The 18,324-nt window shown below is 35.3% G+C and overlaps 3 protein-coding genes across 3 annotated transcripts; 1 reads left to right on the top strand and 2 right to left on the bottom strand.

The window, feature by feature from the left end:
- Nucleotides 1-296: 296 nt before the first annotated feature.
- LOC107769513 (photosystem I reaction center subunit XI, chloroplastic) lies at nucleotides 297-2,219 on the bottom strand. Its single transcript, XM_016588736.2, has 3 exons — nucleotides 1,987-2,219; nucleotides 995-1,220; nucleotides 297-698 (listed from the first exon to the last, which is right to left on the bottom strand). The coding sequence occupies exons 1-3, from the start codon at nucleotides 2,155-2,157 to the stop codon at nucleotides 433-435; spliced, it is 663 nt and encodes a 220-aa protein (XP_016444222.1). The 5' UTR covers nucleotides 2,158-2,219; the 3' UTR covers nucleotides 297-432.
- A 1,209-nt stretch (nucleotides 2,220-3,428) lies between these two features.
- On the bottom strand, nucleotides 3,429-8,367 carry LOC107769512 (FRIGIDA-like protein 3). The gene is made up of 4 exons (XM_016588735.2): nucleotides 8,149-8,367; nucleotides 5,219-6,288; nucleotides 4,224-4,396; nucleotides 3,429-4,024 (listed from the first exon to the last, which is right to left on the bottom strand). The coding sequence occupies exons 2-4, from the start codon at nucleotides 6,267-6,269 to the stop codon at nucleotides 3,611-3,613; spliced, it is 1,638 nt and encodes a 545-aa protein (XP_016444221.1). The 5' UTR covers nucleotides 6,270-6,288; nucleotides 8,149-8,367; the 3' UTR covers nucleotides 3,429-3,610.
- A 6,003-nt stretch (nucleotides 8,368-14,370) lies between these two features.
- LOC142162994 (zinc finger BED domain-containing protein RICESLEEPER 2-like) lies at nucleotides 14,371-15,123 on the top strand. The gene is made up of 2 exons (XM_075220238.1): nucleotides 14,371-14,995; nucleotides 15,080-15,123. Exons 1-2 carry the CDS (start codon nucleotides 14,371-14,373, stop codon nucleotides 15,121-15,123), a joined length of 669 nt encoding a protein of 222 aa, XP_075076339.1.
- Nucleotides 15,124-18,324: the final 3,201 nt, after the last annotated feature.

The raw sequence follows: 18,324 nt of genomic DNA, 5'->3' as shown, positions 1-18,324 counted from the left end.
TAAAGGGAAAAAAAATCAAGTAACATGTTTAAAATAATATCGAGTCTAGAGCTTTCTCGTGTAAAAGAATACCAATTCGAAACTAATACCCTAAAATGATCGGTTTAAAATATTCATATTATAATTTATACAAGAGCATTTTCTAGGCTATGCAATTGTATAAGATATGGGTTTAACTTCTATACATTACTGACTATGCAATTTTATTTATACTATCATGTTATTCAAAAGGCAATTAGAGATAACTACAACCTATAATAAATGAAATTAGTAACTTGAAATATAAGATTAGTAACTCGTTGCAACGGGTCAAATTATACTGATAATGTAAAAATTTATTACACTCCTCGAAGAGCTCAGATGTTCAATATACAACTTTCATTTCCAATTCAACATTCAGAATAGTTACATCAATTGCAAGATTTAAAAGATCTACTTGACATAGTAAGGAAGATCAAGGACATAAAGGAGGAAATAAGCCCAAGTGACACCAGAAATTCCACCAAAAAAGAATCCACCTGTGAACTTTGACCATCCCTCTGCTGTTTGCAATTGGTCTGGCACTTTTTTCCTCCCAGTCAATGTCAATGCTGGTGCTGTTGATGCTTCTCCTTCTTTGAATGATGATATTCCATAAATGGTCAAACATATGCTAAGGATCACTACAAGTCCTGCTGCTGCCAATGAACCAGCTCCCCCTGCATTAACAGTTAGCGGTGTCGAATGAACGCGTTAGGCTGAATTTGAGCGGGTCAAAATGAGTTAATAAATGAAACAGTCATTAACCTACCCAACTTGGACGTGTTGTGGGGGTCATATTTTCATGGACATTCAGCTGAACTCTTACATCTTTGACACAGAGCTTACATATATATGTAAAATATTACTAGATTTTTAACAAATATTAAATCTTTAGCCGACACTTTTTGAAGTACAATGAGTTCATCGTTAAGAATATAAATGCATGAAGTTAAAATTTTGAATTCGACTTTACCTGCATATTCAGTGTTTCTTAATGGACCAGTCTTTACAAATGGGCCAACAAGCAGGAATCCATGGGCCAGGCCCACTTCTACTCCTCGGAGAAGTGGGTTCACGGCGGTCCGGTAGGCTGGTAAGTTGGATAGGTACCAAGCAATCAATGGGCTTGAGGTCACTGGAGTTTCAAGACTTCCAATGAAAGGGTCACCATTCAAGGGCTGAATCACTTGGTAAGTGGGCTGCATAACCAAGAAAAAAGAAGAAGAATTAATCTAACTAGTTGTTCATCCAAAAAGTAGCTGGCTATTTGCATAAATATCCCAAAAACAAGAAAAGTAGACAAAGTAAAGGACAATTGTTGAGAATTGTTCGACATCCACAAACCAAGAGCAAGCAGAACTACATGGTCCAAAGGTGTTTTTGATTGATTTTGTCTAAAAATTATATTATGTACATAGATAACAAATTTAGTAAATATATGTACATTTTGAATCTTTTTAAATAAGATATTAAGTTGTAACATAATGGCAAACGTGAATCAATATAGTTGTTTTAGATAGCCAAATTCTAGATCTCATGTAACCTATGTTGGATTTAGCACTTTCTATGCCAAAGCAAAAAAGTTAAGCACAACTTATTTTTGACCTATATTTATAATTACGAATCATGAAGACTTCATCAACAAGAATGTGTTCTTCCTTTCATAAAATAAAAAAAATAACATGAATTTCTTCTCCTAATCTTAGGCATACAATTTGGAATATAAATATAAATAATAGCAATGTCAAAATAATAGCCGAAAAAATGTATAAAATTTGTATATATATATATATATATATATATATATATATATATATATATATATATATATATATATATATTCTGCATAATCTATACAAAAAATATACAAGTTTTAAACACTTTTTGAGCTACCAGACGTAAATAATTTCTGGCACGGGCTAAGAATGATAATACTCAAATTCAAGAAGTAATTTAATATCTTACTTTGTCTGTTTGGACAGCTTTGATAGTAAAGCAAGACTTTCTTGTGGAAGGAAAGATTTTAAAAGGAACACCAGAAATGCCTTTGGGAGTAACAAGTCCACTGCCTCTTGTTAAAGAAGAAGCAAAGCTGCTCTTGAGTTGGCTTGCCATGGGGGAAGCAGCAGTTGCCATTTTGGAAATATTGTTAGACACTTAGGTCAGTTAACAAAATATAACAAAGATGCAAACATATGAATATAGGAATATGTTTTGTTGGCAGACAAAATCTATTGCTCACAAATTCGTGGTTCTGAGGGAAGATGACACTTACGTGGGAGCTTGTGATTGGGTAATAATAAAACGTTATCTCTTATCCATACCCCATTGGTTAAGAATGGATCATCACTGATCAATGATTGCTGACTCGAGCTTCACCCATAAATACTTACGCATGCTGGATGTTTACAACTAACTAAATAAATAACCTTAGGAATTAATAAATTAAAGTAAATATGCATATTACTTAACCATATTTAAGCGTTAAAAAGTGTTTATGTAAGACATGTCTCTCATTCATTAGCTTGGTGTAATCACCTAACACGATGTATAGAGTTTAGCACTTGTCCGGTGCTGGAAGGTCAGAAGGAGAATGTTATAAGCTTTGAATGAAAGTCCCGGTAAACGGCGGCAGTAACTCTAACTGTCATAAGATAGCGAAATTTCTTGTCGCACAACGCGGGTAAGTTTTTACAGTGATGGAATGGGTGTCCTTTTTTTTGGTAAGTTCAAAACGTTTATATACTAATATAATTTTTACATTATCATTCGCTGTTGAGATCGTAATCGGCCTACATCAACATAAAATGAAACTATTAAACTAAGGGTGAGTCGTTTTATTTGGACGAGAACAATTGCTTAATAGGCACTTCTTTGTTTCCCTAAATTGATACACTAGTAGGTAGCCCAACTAGTTTATGTATAATTCTCAGTAGACATCAATAGCTACTGTAAATCAGATACCTAGATATCTATTTCTTCCATTTAAAAATTACACATTTTGGACTATTGGTGACAGCATGATTGCACAAGAAGGATAAGCCTAATTTAATTTGTATGTTCATAAGTACCGTTCGTTTTAACTTTTGGATTCAATCTTATTTTATCTTGCTGTTATTCCTACTTGTTACAATTACCTTTTCAAAACTGCATTCTTGGATTCGATCTTATTTCATCTTGCTGTTATTCTTATTTATTGCAATTACCTTTTCTTTTTCCGATGTTTTCTAGCCGAGGGTCTATTGGAAACAACCCCTCTGCCCTTCCAGGGGTTAACTAATGGGTTTGTTGTTGTTCATAAGCACCGTTCGTTTAAATTTGGTAAACAAGTCCAATCGAAGTCATTGAATTTTGAGTCCAGAGACATCACGAAACAGCATGAGCAAAGAACCGATGTTAACATGAGATTAAAGGACTATAAACATGAAAGACAGTGCACATATTCAAAGATCAAAGTACCAGCTTTTACACCAGATTATAAATTGACAAGGCTACATTCAGTATTAAATTTGCTCACACACAAGCAAATTAAGCAAACTCCAAGGGTTAAACACTAACAGCTAAAAGGATCATCATTAAAGTTTCTTGATCAGTGCAGGTAAGGAGCCTGGTAATGGTAGCCATTTCCAAAGAAGTCATGGCCAGGAGAAAAGTTGTAAACAGCAGCACCCATGAATAAAGGAACATGGTTGCTGGTCGGTCCAGGGTGAGCATATGGTCTGTCATAAACGGATTGCGGGCAGCTCTCAGTCATTCTGGGATAGAAGTTTTTGTCCATGACAACATTATTTACTCGGAGGCCATTTCCGACACCATTGGGGCGAGGCCTTTTCGATTGAGGTTTCGCAACTTCAGTTGCCTTTTTCTTGTCTGCCTTTGCTTTCTCCAGCTGAAGAACCCTTTTCTGAAGGGGGTCCACCGGGTAGTGCTCCTCAAGCTTATGGTCTTCGATGCATTTTAACACGGCCTTTAGTGCAGTCAACTCTTTCTCATTGACATCATTCTGGAGAAAAACAATTATTTATTCTCGCATGCTATCAGCTAGGAGAGTTAACATTAAATGCAAGACCATTAGCTGTATACAGCCTAAATGTCCACCTCATGCGAAAGAGGTTTTTATACATGGACCAGGACACAACAGTGAACACTGAATATGATGAAAAAACTGCAGTCCAAATTATACCAAAGCACAAGGAACAAACCTGCACAGTAGGTGATGCATTTCCAGAATTGAGAGGTATAGATGCTTTGCTAGCTTCATTCAAGTAGGATTTCAGTAGAGATACAGGTGGAAACTGCTGTGTCAGCTCAAATGCAAAAGCTAGATTAACAGCATCTATATGTCTTCCATTATTTATCAACACATCAATAACACCTAGAGATGAAAGGAGCAAATATGTGAGTATCTCGAAGTATACAGACAGTTTCCTATACCCATTCAAGTAGACAAAAGATATGAAGTTCTACTTCACAGACTGTTTCCTATACCCATTCAAGTAGACAAAAGATATGAAGTTCTACTTCCTTCTTTCTTTCTTTCTTTCCTTTTTTTTTTTTTTTTGATAAGTAAGAATTCACTGACAAATAAAGTATCTTCACAATGTCAGTTCTCTAAAAAGCCAACTATATGTAACGATTAAACTAGTAAAACTGTTTTAACCATCAATGTATATAAGTTAAATTGTTCTCGTTAGTGAAAATCCAACAACAAACATATCTTAGAAGTGATGTGATGTGGTCATTTGCACTCTAGCGTCGGTTTTCCTTACGTGCTTCAAGTCGCTTTACCTTTCTATCTTTATATGTTACTTCCTCTTTCTAAGGGCCATTCCTATAAAATTATTTTGTTAAATATCTAGACTCCGGATGAATGAAAACACTACTTTCTACAAGCTAGATGAAAATACTACATCCTGTAACGTCAATTGTTACCATGATATGACTATTCTTTTTGAACCATCATAAGATTACTCTTTGAATGAGGATTCATGTTGCTGACCCCAACTTGTTTGGGACTAAGGTGTAGTAGTTGTTGTTGTATAAGATTACTCTTTGAAAGTATAGAGTATAGGAAGGGGGGAGAAGGAAAGGAAAAAAGAGAACAAAAGATAAAGAGGCCTTAAAGATCTCGTCAAAAATAGAAAAAGTAGGGGAAAAAATCCTTGAGCAAGTTATTCTACTATTTATGAAAACCAACCTGGCATTCTGTCAGATAATCCAAGGGAACGACAGAGATCAGCTGTTTGACGACGTCGTGAAACCATTGGTATCAGCTTGGATAAGTTCTCCTGGTTAAAATTGGAATTAATACTAAAAGTAGCAAGTAGCTGTAAGAATGCATGAGCCTCCAAAGAATTTCCATTATTTGCATCAATGTCAAGTTCATCTAACTTCGGGTTCCACTCCTCAGCAATACCTTTCGCACGTTCTTTTACATTTTCTGATATTATACTTGAAATAGAATTCATTTCCAGGGTGTTTAATAAAGTACTAAGGCATTCCAGTAGCATAATACAAGTTCGCCGCAAACCCAAAAGATTAGCATCTTTTTTAGCATCAGAAATTGACAAATCTGAGTTGTAAAACCCCTTCAGTGAGTCCAGAACCAGAGAGGCAGGATTGGTTGCAGCTCTTAAAGCAAGTGGAATCTCCTCCCTAAGAGCTGCCAGGTTTTTACGGTTGTCTGATATGAATTTGTGGAGGCCTTCAGAATCCATATTTTGGCATAGTTTCACTAGCTCTGGATAAGACTTAACTTCCACACCACCACCCTGAGAAGGTTTTCCAGTATCCTCTATAACATGCCCAATCTCTATGAAATCATCAGGCTTTTGTTCCAGAATAGATGGCCCATCTTGAACCTCACAATTAATGACAGCAGGTTGTACAGAACAAGGCTTCCTATGCTTCTCAAGAGCGATAGCAATAGCGGAAACTGCAGCATCTCTTTTCTCCTGGAGCCTCTGAAGTGAAGCTTGCTCTTTAGCAATAACAGCTGCTTGACGCTTCTCCAACATCTCCCTAGATTGGAAAATTTTTGTCTCAAACTCCTTCTCTTGGTCTTCCAGTTCATTGAAACGCCTCTTCAAGGACTTCTGAAGCCCATGAAAGTGCTCTTCAAGTTGCTTCCACTGCAGGTTGAGAGTAACAGCACGGTGACTTTCCAACTCAGCGAATGCTTTCTGTAGTTGCTGTATCTTGGATGTTGTAGAGTCCACCAATGTTGCAACTGACTCTGTATCTTCCATGGCGAAACTCCCTGATAATCTATTTGAATTTTTCGGAAAATCTCTTTAGATGACTGATAAAACAACAAATGCGCCTACATTTGTCAACTGAAACTACTATACAACTTTTTATTTTGGAAATTTTTAGTGTTGCATAATAATTTGCAGACAGATTCACCAACAACAAGAAGCCCAGAGTAATCCCTATAGTAGTTTCAGTTGACAAATGTAGGCGCATTTGTTGCATAATAATTTGTACACAGATAACAGTTTATTGAAAGATATCAGACATATACACAGCTACTAGTACGATGACAACCTAATTAAGGAAAGAATCTCAATACCCAACTCTTCTTCTAATAAGCCAGATGAGTCATTAATCCTTTCTTTTATTTAATATGTCAAAGCTAGTCATAGATGCACCTAAACTAAACCCCATGTTATCAAGGCTACTAGAGACTTTTCCAGTATAAATACCTACTACTCTTTCTTAAAAGCATCGCTGAGAACCCAAATTTTGATCATAGTTTCAGGTTCTTAACCCATAGCGGAAGAGAGAGGGAGCGAGAGAGAGAGAGAGAGAGGGGGAACAAAGAATTTTTCTTTTTGAAATAGAAGACAGTTTAGGCACCCAAGGGTTTGGCCTAATGGTCAATGAAGTGGGAGAGAACCATGCGGTCTCAGGTTTAAATCCCAGTGGAAGCAAAAAACATTAGGTGATTTCTTCGAGAGAGAGAGAGAGAGAATGGCAAAGTGGAAACTGGGAACAAAGAATTTTTCTTTTTGAAATAGAAGGCAGTTTAGGCACCCAAGTGTGTGGCCTAATGGTCAATGAAGTGAGTGAGAACCATGAGGTCTCAAGTTTAGCAAAAACTAGGTGACTTCTTCCCACTATCCAAGCCTTGATGGATAGAGGTACCTGGTACCTATAGCTGGTAGGAGGTGGCACGTATCCCGGGAAATTAGTTGAGATGCGCGCAAGCTTGGCTCGAACACCACGGTTATCCCAAAAAAAAAAATTGAAGGCGGTTTAGTGTCAAGACTATGTAACCCAGGGCCTAGCCATCTTTCGTTTGTTTATCATGATGCATAACATCCCTGTGTTAAGGTCAAAACCTGGTCTAGCCCATAGCTGCCTCGTTGATAATAGCGAGTTGCTCAGACTTTTGTATCTTATATGATCACGTCAAAGTTATGATAAAATACAAATTTTACTTAGCTCATTGTAATTGATCTTGAAAAGTGGCTAGATTACTAAAAGGCATGTATGCACTGGAAAAAGCAAAAACTTTGTAAAATCCTTGCAAAGCTTTCCATCTTTTCCCTATCCATTTTGGAATGACAAACATCATAAAGATCATTTCAGTGTTGTTATTCCTTTTTTCTTGCAATATATTCCCCTAAAAAAAATTACAAAAATTAAGCAAAACTTCTTCTGAGTACAAGGTAAATGTACCACAACAGGTTACACGTGGAAACAACAAGTATCTCCAAATTCACGCTCAACAGATTATAGTAAAAGAATAGAAGGTATTGCAAAACTATTAAGTTACTAGAAGAGCTAAAAAGAAACACACACAAATCAAAACTAACACCAATCGTCAAATAAAACAGAATTTTCCGTATACTCAATTAATCACGAAGTATAATTACACCTGGACTTAAGTAAAAGCCAACAATGATACTCGCGATCAACAAATATACTTACAAAAATGAAATTATCAAAATAAAACAATCTAAAAAAGGCTCATTTCAACAACAAATGAAGCTACAACGAGCATTCGAAATTAAAACATCACTCTACTGGCTAATTGTTGAAGGTTAAGACGATCTGAAGGTACTGAGTGATAGTGATGAAGCAATAAGGCAAATGAAAAGAGAATATCGGAGTTGTACTTACACGATCGGCAGCGAAAGTTGGCAGAGAAGAAGATACGTCGGCGGCAAAGTTCGCCGGAGAATTCAGACCATTTGGGTTTGAAATCCTATTGACAGAGAGAAAGAGGAAAGTGAAAAGTGGAACGAAGAGGAGTATTTATTATAGCTACTATTACCCGACAGAGACCACTCAGACAGCGCACAAGGCACAATAAAGCGCTTTTTACTTCCTCTTTGCTTTATGTAATAGTGCAGCCTTTTTCCTTTTAAATACTCACAACAAATTAGTATAGTAGTAGTATTTTTTTTTAACAATAGTAATATGTGAATCAACTATTCTCTTGTGGTCCATTACAAATTATTATACTTGAGTCCCACATAAATATTACAATGTGTTGATCAGGTATTTATATAGCGTTGGGATCTCCTGACTACTTTTTCAGGCATGGTTCTCCCTTGATTGTATCAATTAGCACAGCCACTCACCGCCTTCCGTACCCATTGTGTCATGGATAGTTATATAGTCTTGGGCTCTCCCGCCTATGTAAATAGCTTTTGGACATTGTATAGTCGCTCTCAAATAATAATCAAAAAAATGTATATTTTGTATATATATAGAGAGAGAAAATAAATAAATTTATATACTATTATGATTATCAAATTAAATTAATCTTTGCCCATTCTTCTGCTATGACTTATGCTGATGAAAGAAGTCATCTAAATATTGTTTGGAATGCACCTCTGCTAGCAGGAATCATTTGGTATTAAATTCTTATGGATCATATCTTTTAGTAACTCTATCAAAAAAGAAACCTTAGCTCAATCTCAAGAAATATGTGACAACAAGCCGAGATGGCATGAAAATCACTTATTTAATTATTTTTGTTCAGTGCAACCTAATATATAATTAAGTTTAGAGAAATCCCATGTTAGCAAATTAACGAATCAATGCTATTGGCAAGTTCCTTTTGAGATATTATGTTATGGTACAGGTCGCACTTTGCTTTTGCTGCATCTTTAACTAATTCTGAATAATATAAGTTTATAAATAATACTATTATAAGGATATAGTATTAAAATTGATTTCTGAATTTTTGGTAACTAAAGTTTAGAGGTGCAGATGGAATGAACATTTATTGCTTTATTGAAAAAGAATATAGATCATTTAACCAAGTTAGAAATACCTGTAATTAAAAGAATCTTTAATACTCAATACTTTTTATATCCGTCAATTAATTGCACAAATTAGTAGCCTTTCCACTTATCGTACTAATCATAAAAAGATATATACAATAATTTATCATGTGATAATACAATAATAGACCAACATAATCTAATTTCACAACTCATGTAACATAAAATATTTATGATTGTGATTCTACTAACTGTTGTAGTGTTTAGTGCTTCTTTTTTCTTTCTAAAGGAAAAAATTCCAAAATAAGAATGACATGAAATGGCGACAAATGATTACTGTTTCAATAAGATCAACAATCGAACTTAATTGGAAATTGACTAGTACAGTGAAAGTTTTTGTGTCTGTACATTCAAATGAAAGTACTCGACTTGAAAATGTATAAGGAATATCATGAGTTGGGATTTTTTTAATGTAGCATCAGAAGTATGCCAAACTATTAATCATCAGATTAACAACGTTAGCACAACAAATTATTGTCATAATTACAAAATTTCATTCAAGTTGTAATTATTAAAAAAACACGAAAAGTGGTCGATTATTAATTTAATGTTATGAAAATATTATACTGTGAAAGTCCATTTATTACTCCGCTATATATAGATAATTTTCCTGAAGAAGATTATCCATTTAGTACTCTATTGAAGTTTATTTACAAGCAGCTGATGCACGAAGGTTGCAAGCAACTCAATTAAATGATTTGCAACAGCTTCTTATTAAACAGGCAGGTTGCGAGCAGCTCATGCAGACAACTTACAAGCAGCTCAAGAAAAGCCTCGCAACTGCTTCCCGAAAAGCCTTGCAACTGCTTCCTGAAAAACTCGCATCTACTTCTTTTTTTCAATAAATAGAGGAGTTTTCAGTTCACTATGTACATCAGTTTGAAGTTGAACAATATATCAGTTTCTCTCTATACTTGTCTTTGGTTATTTACTTTACAGTCGTTATTTTATAACACGTTATCAGCACGAAACTCTGTCATCTCGAGTAAATACTTTGAAAGTATTAGAGAAGATGGAAATCCTCAAATTATGTTTGGATCAAAGACCAATCATGAAGATATTTGTGTGATTGATAGTGAAACAACTCATGCCATATTCAAATATCATAAATACGTTTCTCATTTGCATAGAGAAAAAGCAAATGTTTCTACAATTTCAGGTAATATATGTTTGATTGAAGCTCCGGAAGAGTCACTATATTTCTGTCTAAGGGAACAAAACTTATTATAGACAATACATTATTCTCCTCCAAGTCCTGAAGAAACTTGTTGAGTTTTATAGATATCCGCTGAAATGGGTATCATGTTGAGACGATAGATGAAATGAGTATGGAATATCTTTGTATTACAAAGATATTCTGGCCAGAAGTGCATTGTAGAAAAAATTTCCAACTTTATCTTCTGGCTTATACTATTCAAAGATCAGTACAGTTGAAGCACACTCTATCGTAAACCAGAAATTTACTAATTCAAATACTTCTATGCTTTGGCATGGCCGCTTGGGCCATCCTGGACCAATAATGACGAGACAAATTATTGAAAATTCGAGTGGGCGTCCATTAAAGAACTTGAAGATTCTTACAAATGATGAATTTTCTTGTGATGCTTATATTATCAAGGCAAAATGATCACTAGATCATCACTAATGAAGGTTAGCATGGAATCATCTACCTTTTTAGAGCGTATAGATAGGGATATATGTGGACTTATTTTCCAACTAAGTGGGTTGTTTCGATATTTGTTGATACCCAATTTTTTCCATAATATTTTCAAAATTATGCTTTGGCATCAATTAGTATTTTTTATATAATTTCTGCATTTTAAAAAAATTCTAACTAATTTCTCCCAACATTTATTTTATAAAAAACAATCACTAATTGCATCACAAATAGTTTTATAATAATTTTTGTCACTTAATTGTATTATTTATATTTGTATCAAGTTTCAATTATTGCACAAATAGCCACATTTATATTTTTAGAATGCAATTGTAATTACTTTGCAATTATAGCCTATGCATGCATTATTACATTATTTTACTGAAAAATAGCCTTTTATATTTTTAAAATATTAAGTAATCATTTTAAAATATTTCCAGGCATAAAAATTATTTTTTACAGTCTATTAGTTATTTTTAAAAATTATTTTATTAATTAAATAGGGTATTTAACAAATGACCCCCTTATTTTCAAATTTAGCCAAAATACCTAGCCCAATTTTAATCCCAATTTCAAATTAGACCAGGCACAAAATTTACCCAACCCAAACACAGCATCTACCCGGCCCATTTTTTGCTAAATCTTGGCCGTTGATCACTTTGATCAACGGTCCAGATCCCCCTACCTAAATTAAACCTAATGACCTTCCCCCAAACCTCTCATTTCCCTCTCGTCTCACGCCGACATCTGATCCCCTCTTCTCTCAAATGCTCTCAAGTCCTAACCCTAACTCACCCTCATCGCCGTTCATCTGTTGTCGTTCATAGTGGTTCCTCACTAGGGGTGGGCATAAAATCCGAAAAACCGAATTCCGAACCGAACCGAATTAATTCGGTATTTCGGTTTCGGTTTTTTCTGTATTTTGGTCTAATTCGGTATTGCAATTTCAGTATTTTGGTACGGTCCTCGGTATTAGAAATTTGAAATTTTGGTATACCGAAATACCGAGTTTTTTAAATACATTTTCTTATTGCCCCAGTCCACTGCCCCAGCCCAGCCCATCGCCCCTTCTCACTCTAATAATTTTAATTCCAACTTCCCAGCGCCCCAGCCCATCGCCCCAGCCCACTTTAAAGATTAGGGCTAATTCATTAGGTACTGGGGTCGAGCAGTACTGATAGTCAGGGTCTCAGACTCAGATACAATTGACTGAGTAGGAGATTAGGGCATTAGGCGATTTTCGAGCTCGATTCGATTCCTTAGTCCTCACTCGGTGACTCCTCACTCCTCACTCTCACAAATTCCGGGCAAATGAAGACGCTACTGTTGCGAACTTGCGATAGTTTCAATTTTCGAAGGTATGCTTCTACTTGCTTTTTTTTTATTGACTTGCTTTAGCAGATGAGTTAGAGGTGAAGAGGATCCCTTATTTTGTTATTCATTTTTCTTTCTGAAATTGATGTCTTTTTCTATATGTGGCAAAAGAAGTACAAAATCTAACTTATTGATCAGTGCAAGGTATACTTGGTAACTCCATTGAGTATGCCAGTTCTTATCAATGTGTCGAAAGAGTAAAAACCCAAAAAAATAGAGAGAGTGTGTGTTCTGAAATCGCGTTTCAAATATTTTAAAGAAAGTTGCTAGCGAAAATGGAAGGAATAAAGATCCTTCCTTCCTTGGTGTTTTGAAGAGAAATCCTAGTCTTTTATGTACCTTATAGTCAGAATATGAGCTCTAATTGACTTGCACGTTCAAGACTTTCTGGGGTTCATTATTTTAGAAACTTTGGTAGCACTTGTAGGGACTAGGGAGAAGCAGAAACATGGTAGTTGAAGCTACTCATAGCTAGTCTAAAATCTAAAAGTGCACTCTCATATTTACATTCTCTCAGCATTACTAATAGCAAGGTAGTTAATTTGTTGATTGTTAATTTATGTTTATATTTATTTAATTTTATATATATGGAAGATACAAGTAAAGTAAGTGATGTTGGTCCTAGTGAAAGTTTACCTATTACGGTAGATAGTAACACCAACACCATTGATACTCAAGATTCCAAGAAAAGGAAAGTCATGCAACCTAGGTCTGACGTTTGGAACCATTTTGATAAAATTGAGGTTAATGGGGTTGGGAAAGCACGGTGTCGATATTGTAAATAAGCTTATGCTGCTAATTCATCTAAGAATGGAACAACAGGATTGAAAAATTATTTGTTTAGATGTAAAGAATACCCACTTAACATTGCTAAAGATAATAGTCAAACAAAGATAAATTTTCAATCTTGCCAAAATGATGAAGGATCAATTTGGAAATTTGATCAAAAAGTGGTTAGGAGGGCCTTAATTGAGATGATAGTTATTGATGAACTACCATTTAGCTTTGTAGAAAATGAAGGCTTTATGAAGTTTATGAGAAAAACTCAACCACTATTTCGTCTTCCTTCTCATAGAACAATAACAAGGGATTGTTATGAAGTTTACTGTGAATTGAGGCAAAATCTAAGAAGTTCTTTTAGAGAAGCACAACCAAAAATTTACCTCACAACAGACATATGGACTTCATTACAAAGAATAAATTATATGTGTTTGACAGCCCACTTCATTGATAGGGATTGGAAGTTGCATAAAAGAATACTAAATTTTTGCCCTATCACTAGTCATAAGGGTGAAGAGATGGCTAAAGCTATTAGGGATTGTTTGCTTGAATGGAAATTAGACAAGGTTTTCACTATTACCGTGGACAATGCTTCTTCAAATGATGTCACAGTCAAAGAATTGTCTAAACAATTAGATATGTGGAAAACTAATATGATGAGTGGTAAACGTCTTCATGTGAGATGCATGGCTCATATACTAAATCTAATTGTGCAAGATGGTTTGAAAGAACTTGATGCTTCTATGACACGTGTTAGAAATATTGTGAAGTATGTGAGATCTTCGCCTGCAAAGACCTTAAAGTTTAAACAGTGTTGTGCACATGTAAAGGTAGAATGTACCAAAATGTTGTGTTTGGATATTCCTACTAGGTGGAATTCCACCTATTTGATGTTGGATACGGCACAACTGAAAAGGCCTTTGACAAGTTGCATCTTTTTTATGATGGATTTTCTGCTTATTAATGTTCTCATCTTTGTGAAGATGGTAGTAGTGTAGGTCCTCTTGAATCTGATGATTGGGTGAATGTGATAGAGTTTCTTGCAAGATTTCACGAGCTAACTAAAAAAGTTTCAGTTCACGTTATGTCACTTGTAATTCTCATTTTGAGGATGTATCTGAACTTTATTGTCATTTGAAAATATGTTTAGCTAGTGAGGATGAGCATTTGAGAAAAATGGCTGAGCAAATGCAAGAAAAGTTCAAGAAGTATTGGGGTGATCCCGAAAAGATGAATAAAATGATTTTTATTGCTTCCGTCTTGGATCCACGTAACAAATTTGAATATGTTGAGGGAGCACTTGAAGAACTTTTTAGGGAGGAAAAAGGGAAGAAAATAAATGATGAGGTGTATGCTTATATGAATTCTTTATTTAGAGAGTATCTAAAAAAGTATTCAACTGAATCTTGTCCTCAATCTCCATCTAGTTCTACTTCATCTAACAACACATCTAATACATCTAATGGGAGTGTTATAAGTGCATCAAAAATAAGTACTAAGCTTAGCTTGAAGAAACAAAAGGAAGACAATGGAAGTGGGGGTTCTAAATCGGAGTTGGATAAATACATTAGTGAAGAACAAGAGCCTTTTAGTGAAGAATTTGATATCTTGAGTTGGTGGAAAACACATGCTCCTAGATTTCCTATTCTTTCGGAGTTGGCTCGTGATATGTTGGCCATTCCAATTTCTAGTGTGGAGTCGGAATGCACATTTAGCACTGGTGGCCGTATTCTTGATTCATTTAGGAGTTCATTGACTCCTAAATGTGTGCAAGCTCTTATTTGTGTTCATGATTGGCTTAGAGAAGAGAAGAATCATATTAGTGTTGAAGAAGACTTGAAGTATCTTGAGGAACTCGAGCTTGGTAAGCTTTAATATTTTGTGTGTATTTTAGTTCAAAATAATATATCATGTTTTTTCATTTGTATGACATATTTGGTCGTATTAGCTTTAGATATGGAAAATAATGGAAGCATTACTAGCATTGTTTGATGTATAGTTGCAACTTGCATCTTGAGTGGTAAGTTTAATACTCTATTTGTTTGGTGATATACTTAATACTTTTGCAGTTTTGTTTTATTATCATCAAAATATAATATTCTAACTTATGATTTATATTTTTTTTAGGTTCAAGTGCAATCATTTCCCGTGCTCCTAAAGTACGCTCCGATATTTGGGAACACTTTGAGGTGAAAGAAGATAACTGTCACGCCCCGAACCTGGGCCTGGACGTAACACGACACTCGGTGCCTGACTACATGTGACCGAGCGAACCAACTGACTAGCTGAATCAACATGTGGTGTAACTATGAGCTAGAGGTAAATATAAAACATGATAATCTACTAAAGAGTCTGACTGAAATATCATAGATACGGAAAATACTGAAAGGTCTGCAAGTATAAACAAGTAGCCGACAAGGCTAACACATGAAATCCTGCTAAGATCTGACTGACTGGGTTATAGTCTATGAAGCCTCTAAAGAATACTGCAAATGCTAACTGTTTACCGAGACAAGGTCCCCAGTACACCTTATTAACTGAAATACTATAATGACTAAAACAAAAGAGAGACAAGGCCCCGGAAGACTGGGGCTCACCAATAGCTGATACGAGATGTCCTAGCAAGCAGAATCGTCAACCTGAAAATCGTTACCTGCATCGCGAGATGCAGGCCCCGGGCAAAAGGGACGTCAGTACATTTGAATTGTACTGGTATATAAAATAGCTGAACAAAAGAACTATCAACACTGAAATTGAAACTGAACTGCTAGCTGATAAACTAATAACTGAACAAGGAAGTAAGAATGTGAATACTCCCTCTTCTGAATGATGAACAACCTGTTTATCTGAACATTAAACTGCAGCCTCATGCCCAATACGTATATATATATATGTGCACAACTGCGGCCTCGGGACCAAGTATACGTATACATAACTGCGACCTCAGGTCCAAAATGCACAAAGCATAAACTGTGGCCTCAGGCCAAAATACAGGTGTTCAACATTCAGGAATTTAAATCAGGAACTAAGAATCATACTGTAATATGTGATACTGAAATAATGAGCCATACAGACTTACATGATACTGGTATAGTGAATAGGATTAAACTAAGATGAGTATTCATAATAAGTTGATTTGTCATAACTGAAACTCATAGAATATCGAATGATTATGAAACTATGTCATCTAGAGAATATAAGTTCTACTTCTATTCATGGAACCAAGGCATAATTACTTTCTGAGGAAACTAGTAATGTTCATGATGAATGGGACGTAGGGAGAATCATAGATATTCCCAAACGTAAAGAGTTAGCCTTACATACCTCAATTTGCTCCTTAGTGGTACTACAATGATCCACACTACTAAGAACTTTCAATCTACAACAATAACATCCAATGGAACCCAATATTAGTAATAAATTCCGTAACCTAAGCCATTTAGGCATATTACCCAACACCTTGTAGGCATAGATGTTTACACCTCATAACTATAGTATTTGTTCATCCAACTATCACCATTAACCAACAATTTATTCCACCATCACTCCTAACAAATCTATAACTTCCAACTACATATGTATGACCATCCATTCACACCCAACTAACAAATCCTATCAAATAATCATCTTTAAATCCCTACCATGGTCTTGCATTTAAATTGGGAATTTATGACTTCCAATCACCATACCATAAGTTGCAATACTAGATTCATGCTCATAATTCCATAATAACACCATATATGTAAGTCTAAGGGTGTAGGATTACCTCTTGTAGACCAAATCTTGAAAGATAACTTTTGGGGTGTTCTTGAGATTTTGAAGAATCCTATGAAACACAATCAAAATCATGTTGTAACTAGTGATTGAGAAATGAAATCACCATGACAACACACTTAAAACTCACCTTAGGTGTGCAATTGGATGCCTTGGTCGAGTTGGGGTGTAGAGGAAACCCTAGGCTTGAGAAGTGACTCAATTTCTATTATTTCTGGTCTTTAAAGTATTTAAAACCTTCAAGACGCGCGAGTTCGCGCGCTTGTTCGCGCGCGAGGCAGAATACTCAGCAAAAACGCGTGACTTCGAGCTAGTGACACCTGCCCAGTAAAATGGTCATAACTTTCTGTATACACCTCCAAATGACTAACGGTTTATTGCTTTGGAAACTAGACTCAAAGAGATTTAATTTGATAGGTTATTAATTACACAACTCGTTATAGAACCGGAGATATGATCGTTCAAAGTGAGATCTTGTGCGCACTCATTTACAGATTTCATCTAATATGAAACTTTTCCAACTTGGCTTAGACTTAGGCCTCTCCTTAGACCCTAATTCACCTCTAATATAACTTAACATAACCACTCAATTACCATCATTCTAATACTCGTTAAATGCATCCACAACCGATTCAAATTACGGGGTGTTACAATAACGGACAAGTTCGCAAAGTAGAGTGCAAGCATTGTGGTCAAGTCTATAATGTTAATCCAAAGAGGAATGGAACAATTGGTTTAAGGAAGCATATTAAGCTTTGTCTTGCGCGTCTTCCTGGAATTCGTATTTAAGAATTAAGACAATTTGTTGAAGGATGCCCTCTCTGTTTTTTGTTGCACTATGTTTAAGTGTTAAGATTGTTGCAGTTGGCCAATTGCACTGTGTTTAAGTGTTAAGATTGTTTTTGTTGCACTGTGTTTAAGTGTTAAGTGTTAAGTTGCGTAATGTGTAGTTGTGTACAGATTCAATTGTGTACTGCGTTAAGTGTTAAGTTGTGTAATGTGCAGTTGGCCAGTTGATTGCACTGTGTTTAAGTTGTTTAATATAGTTGTGTAATGTGTAGTTGTGTACAGATTCAACTTTTCAGTTTTCAATTTGATTCAATTTTGATATACTGGCGTGCAGATTGTAAAGAACCTGTTCAGCTTTTGCTTTTCACTTATTCAGTTGTGCATGTGCACTGTTATATATAAGAACAGATTCTTTCACAATGAAAGTTTCAATTGTGCATGTGCACTGTTAGCATTGATTATTCAGTGATTATTAACCGAAACCGTACTGAAACTGTACCGAACCAAAATAAGAAATACCTAACCGTACCGAAATATTTTGGTATGGTATTTGGTATACATAATTGATAAACCGAATACCGAACCGAAATTCTTAAATACCGAAGCAAAATACCGAATGCCCACCCCTAT

Source organism: Nicotiana tabacum, chromosome 8 (assembly GCF_000715075.1).
Source record: "Nicotiana tabacum cultivar K326 chromosome 8, ASM71507v2, whole genome shotgun sequence".
NCBI lineage: Eukaryota > Viridiplantae > Streptophyta > Magnoliopsida > Solanales > Solanaceae > Nicotiana > Nicotiana tabacum.
The sequence above is the reverse complement of the archived record's forward strand: the minus strand, read 5'-3'. Positions and strand labels throughout refer to the sequence as shown.

Coding starts and splice junctions, on each gene's coding strand:
- LOC107769513 (XM_016588736.2), bottom strand. CDS start 2,157: ATGGCAACTGCTGCTTCCCCCATGGCAAGCCAACTCAAGAGCAGCTTT. Junction 1,221..1,986: donor AAGCTGTCCAAACAGACAAA/GTAAGATATTAA, acceptor TTGGTTATGCAG/CCCACTTACCAAGTGATTCA. Junction 699..994: donor AAGAAACACTGAATATGCAG/GTAAAGTCGAAT, acceptor CTGTTAATGCAG/GGGGAGCTGGTTCATTGGCA.
- LOC107769512 (XM_016588735.2), bottom strand. CDS start 6,269: ATGGAAGATACAGAGTCAGTTGCAACATTGGTGGACTCTACAACATCC. Junction 4,397..5,218: donor ATTATCTGACAGAATGCCAG/GTTGGTTTTCAT, acceptor TTTCATCTCTAG/GTGTTATTGATGTGTTGATA. Junction 4,025..4,223: donor ATGCATCACCTACTGTGCAG/GTTTGTTCCTTG, acceptor GTTTTTCTCCAG/AATGATGTCAATGAGAAAGA.
- LOC142162994 (XM_075220238.1), top strand. CDS start 14,371: ATGATTTTTATTGCTTCCGTCTTGGATCCACGTAACAAATTTGAATAT. Junction 14,996..15,079: donor TCTTGAGGAACTCGAGCTTG/GTAAGCTTTAAT, acceptor TGGTCGTATTAG/CTTTAGATATGGAAAATAAT.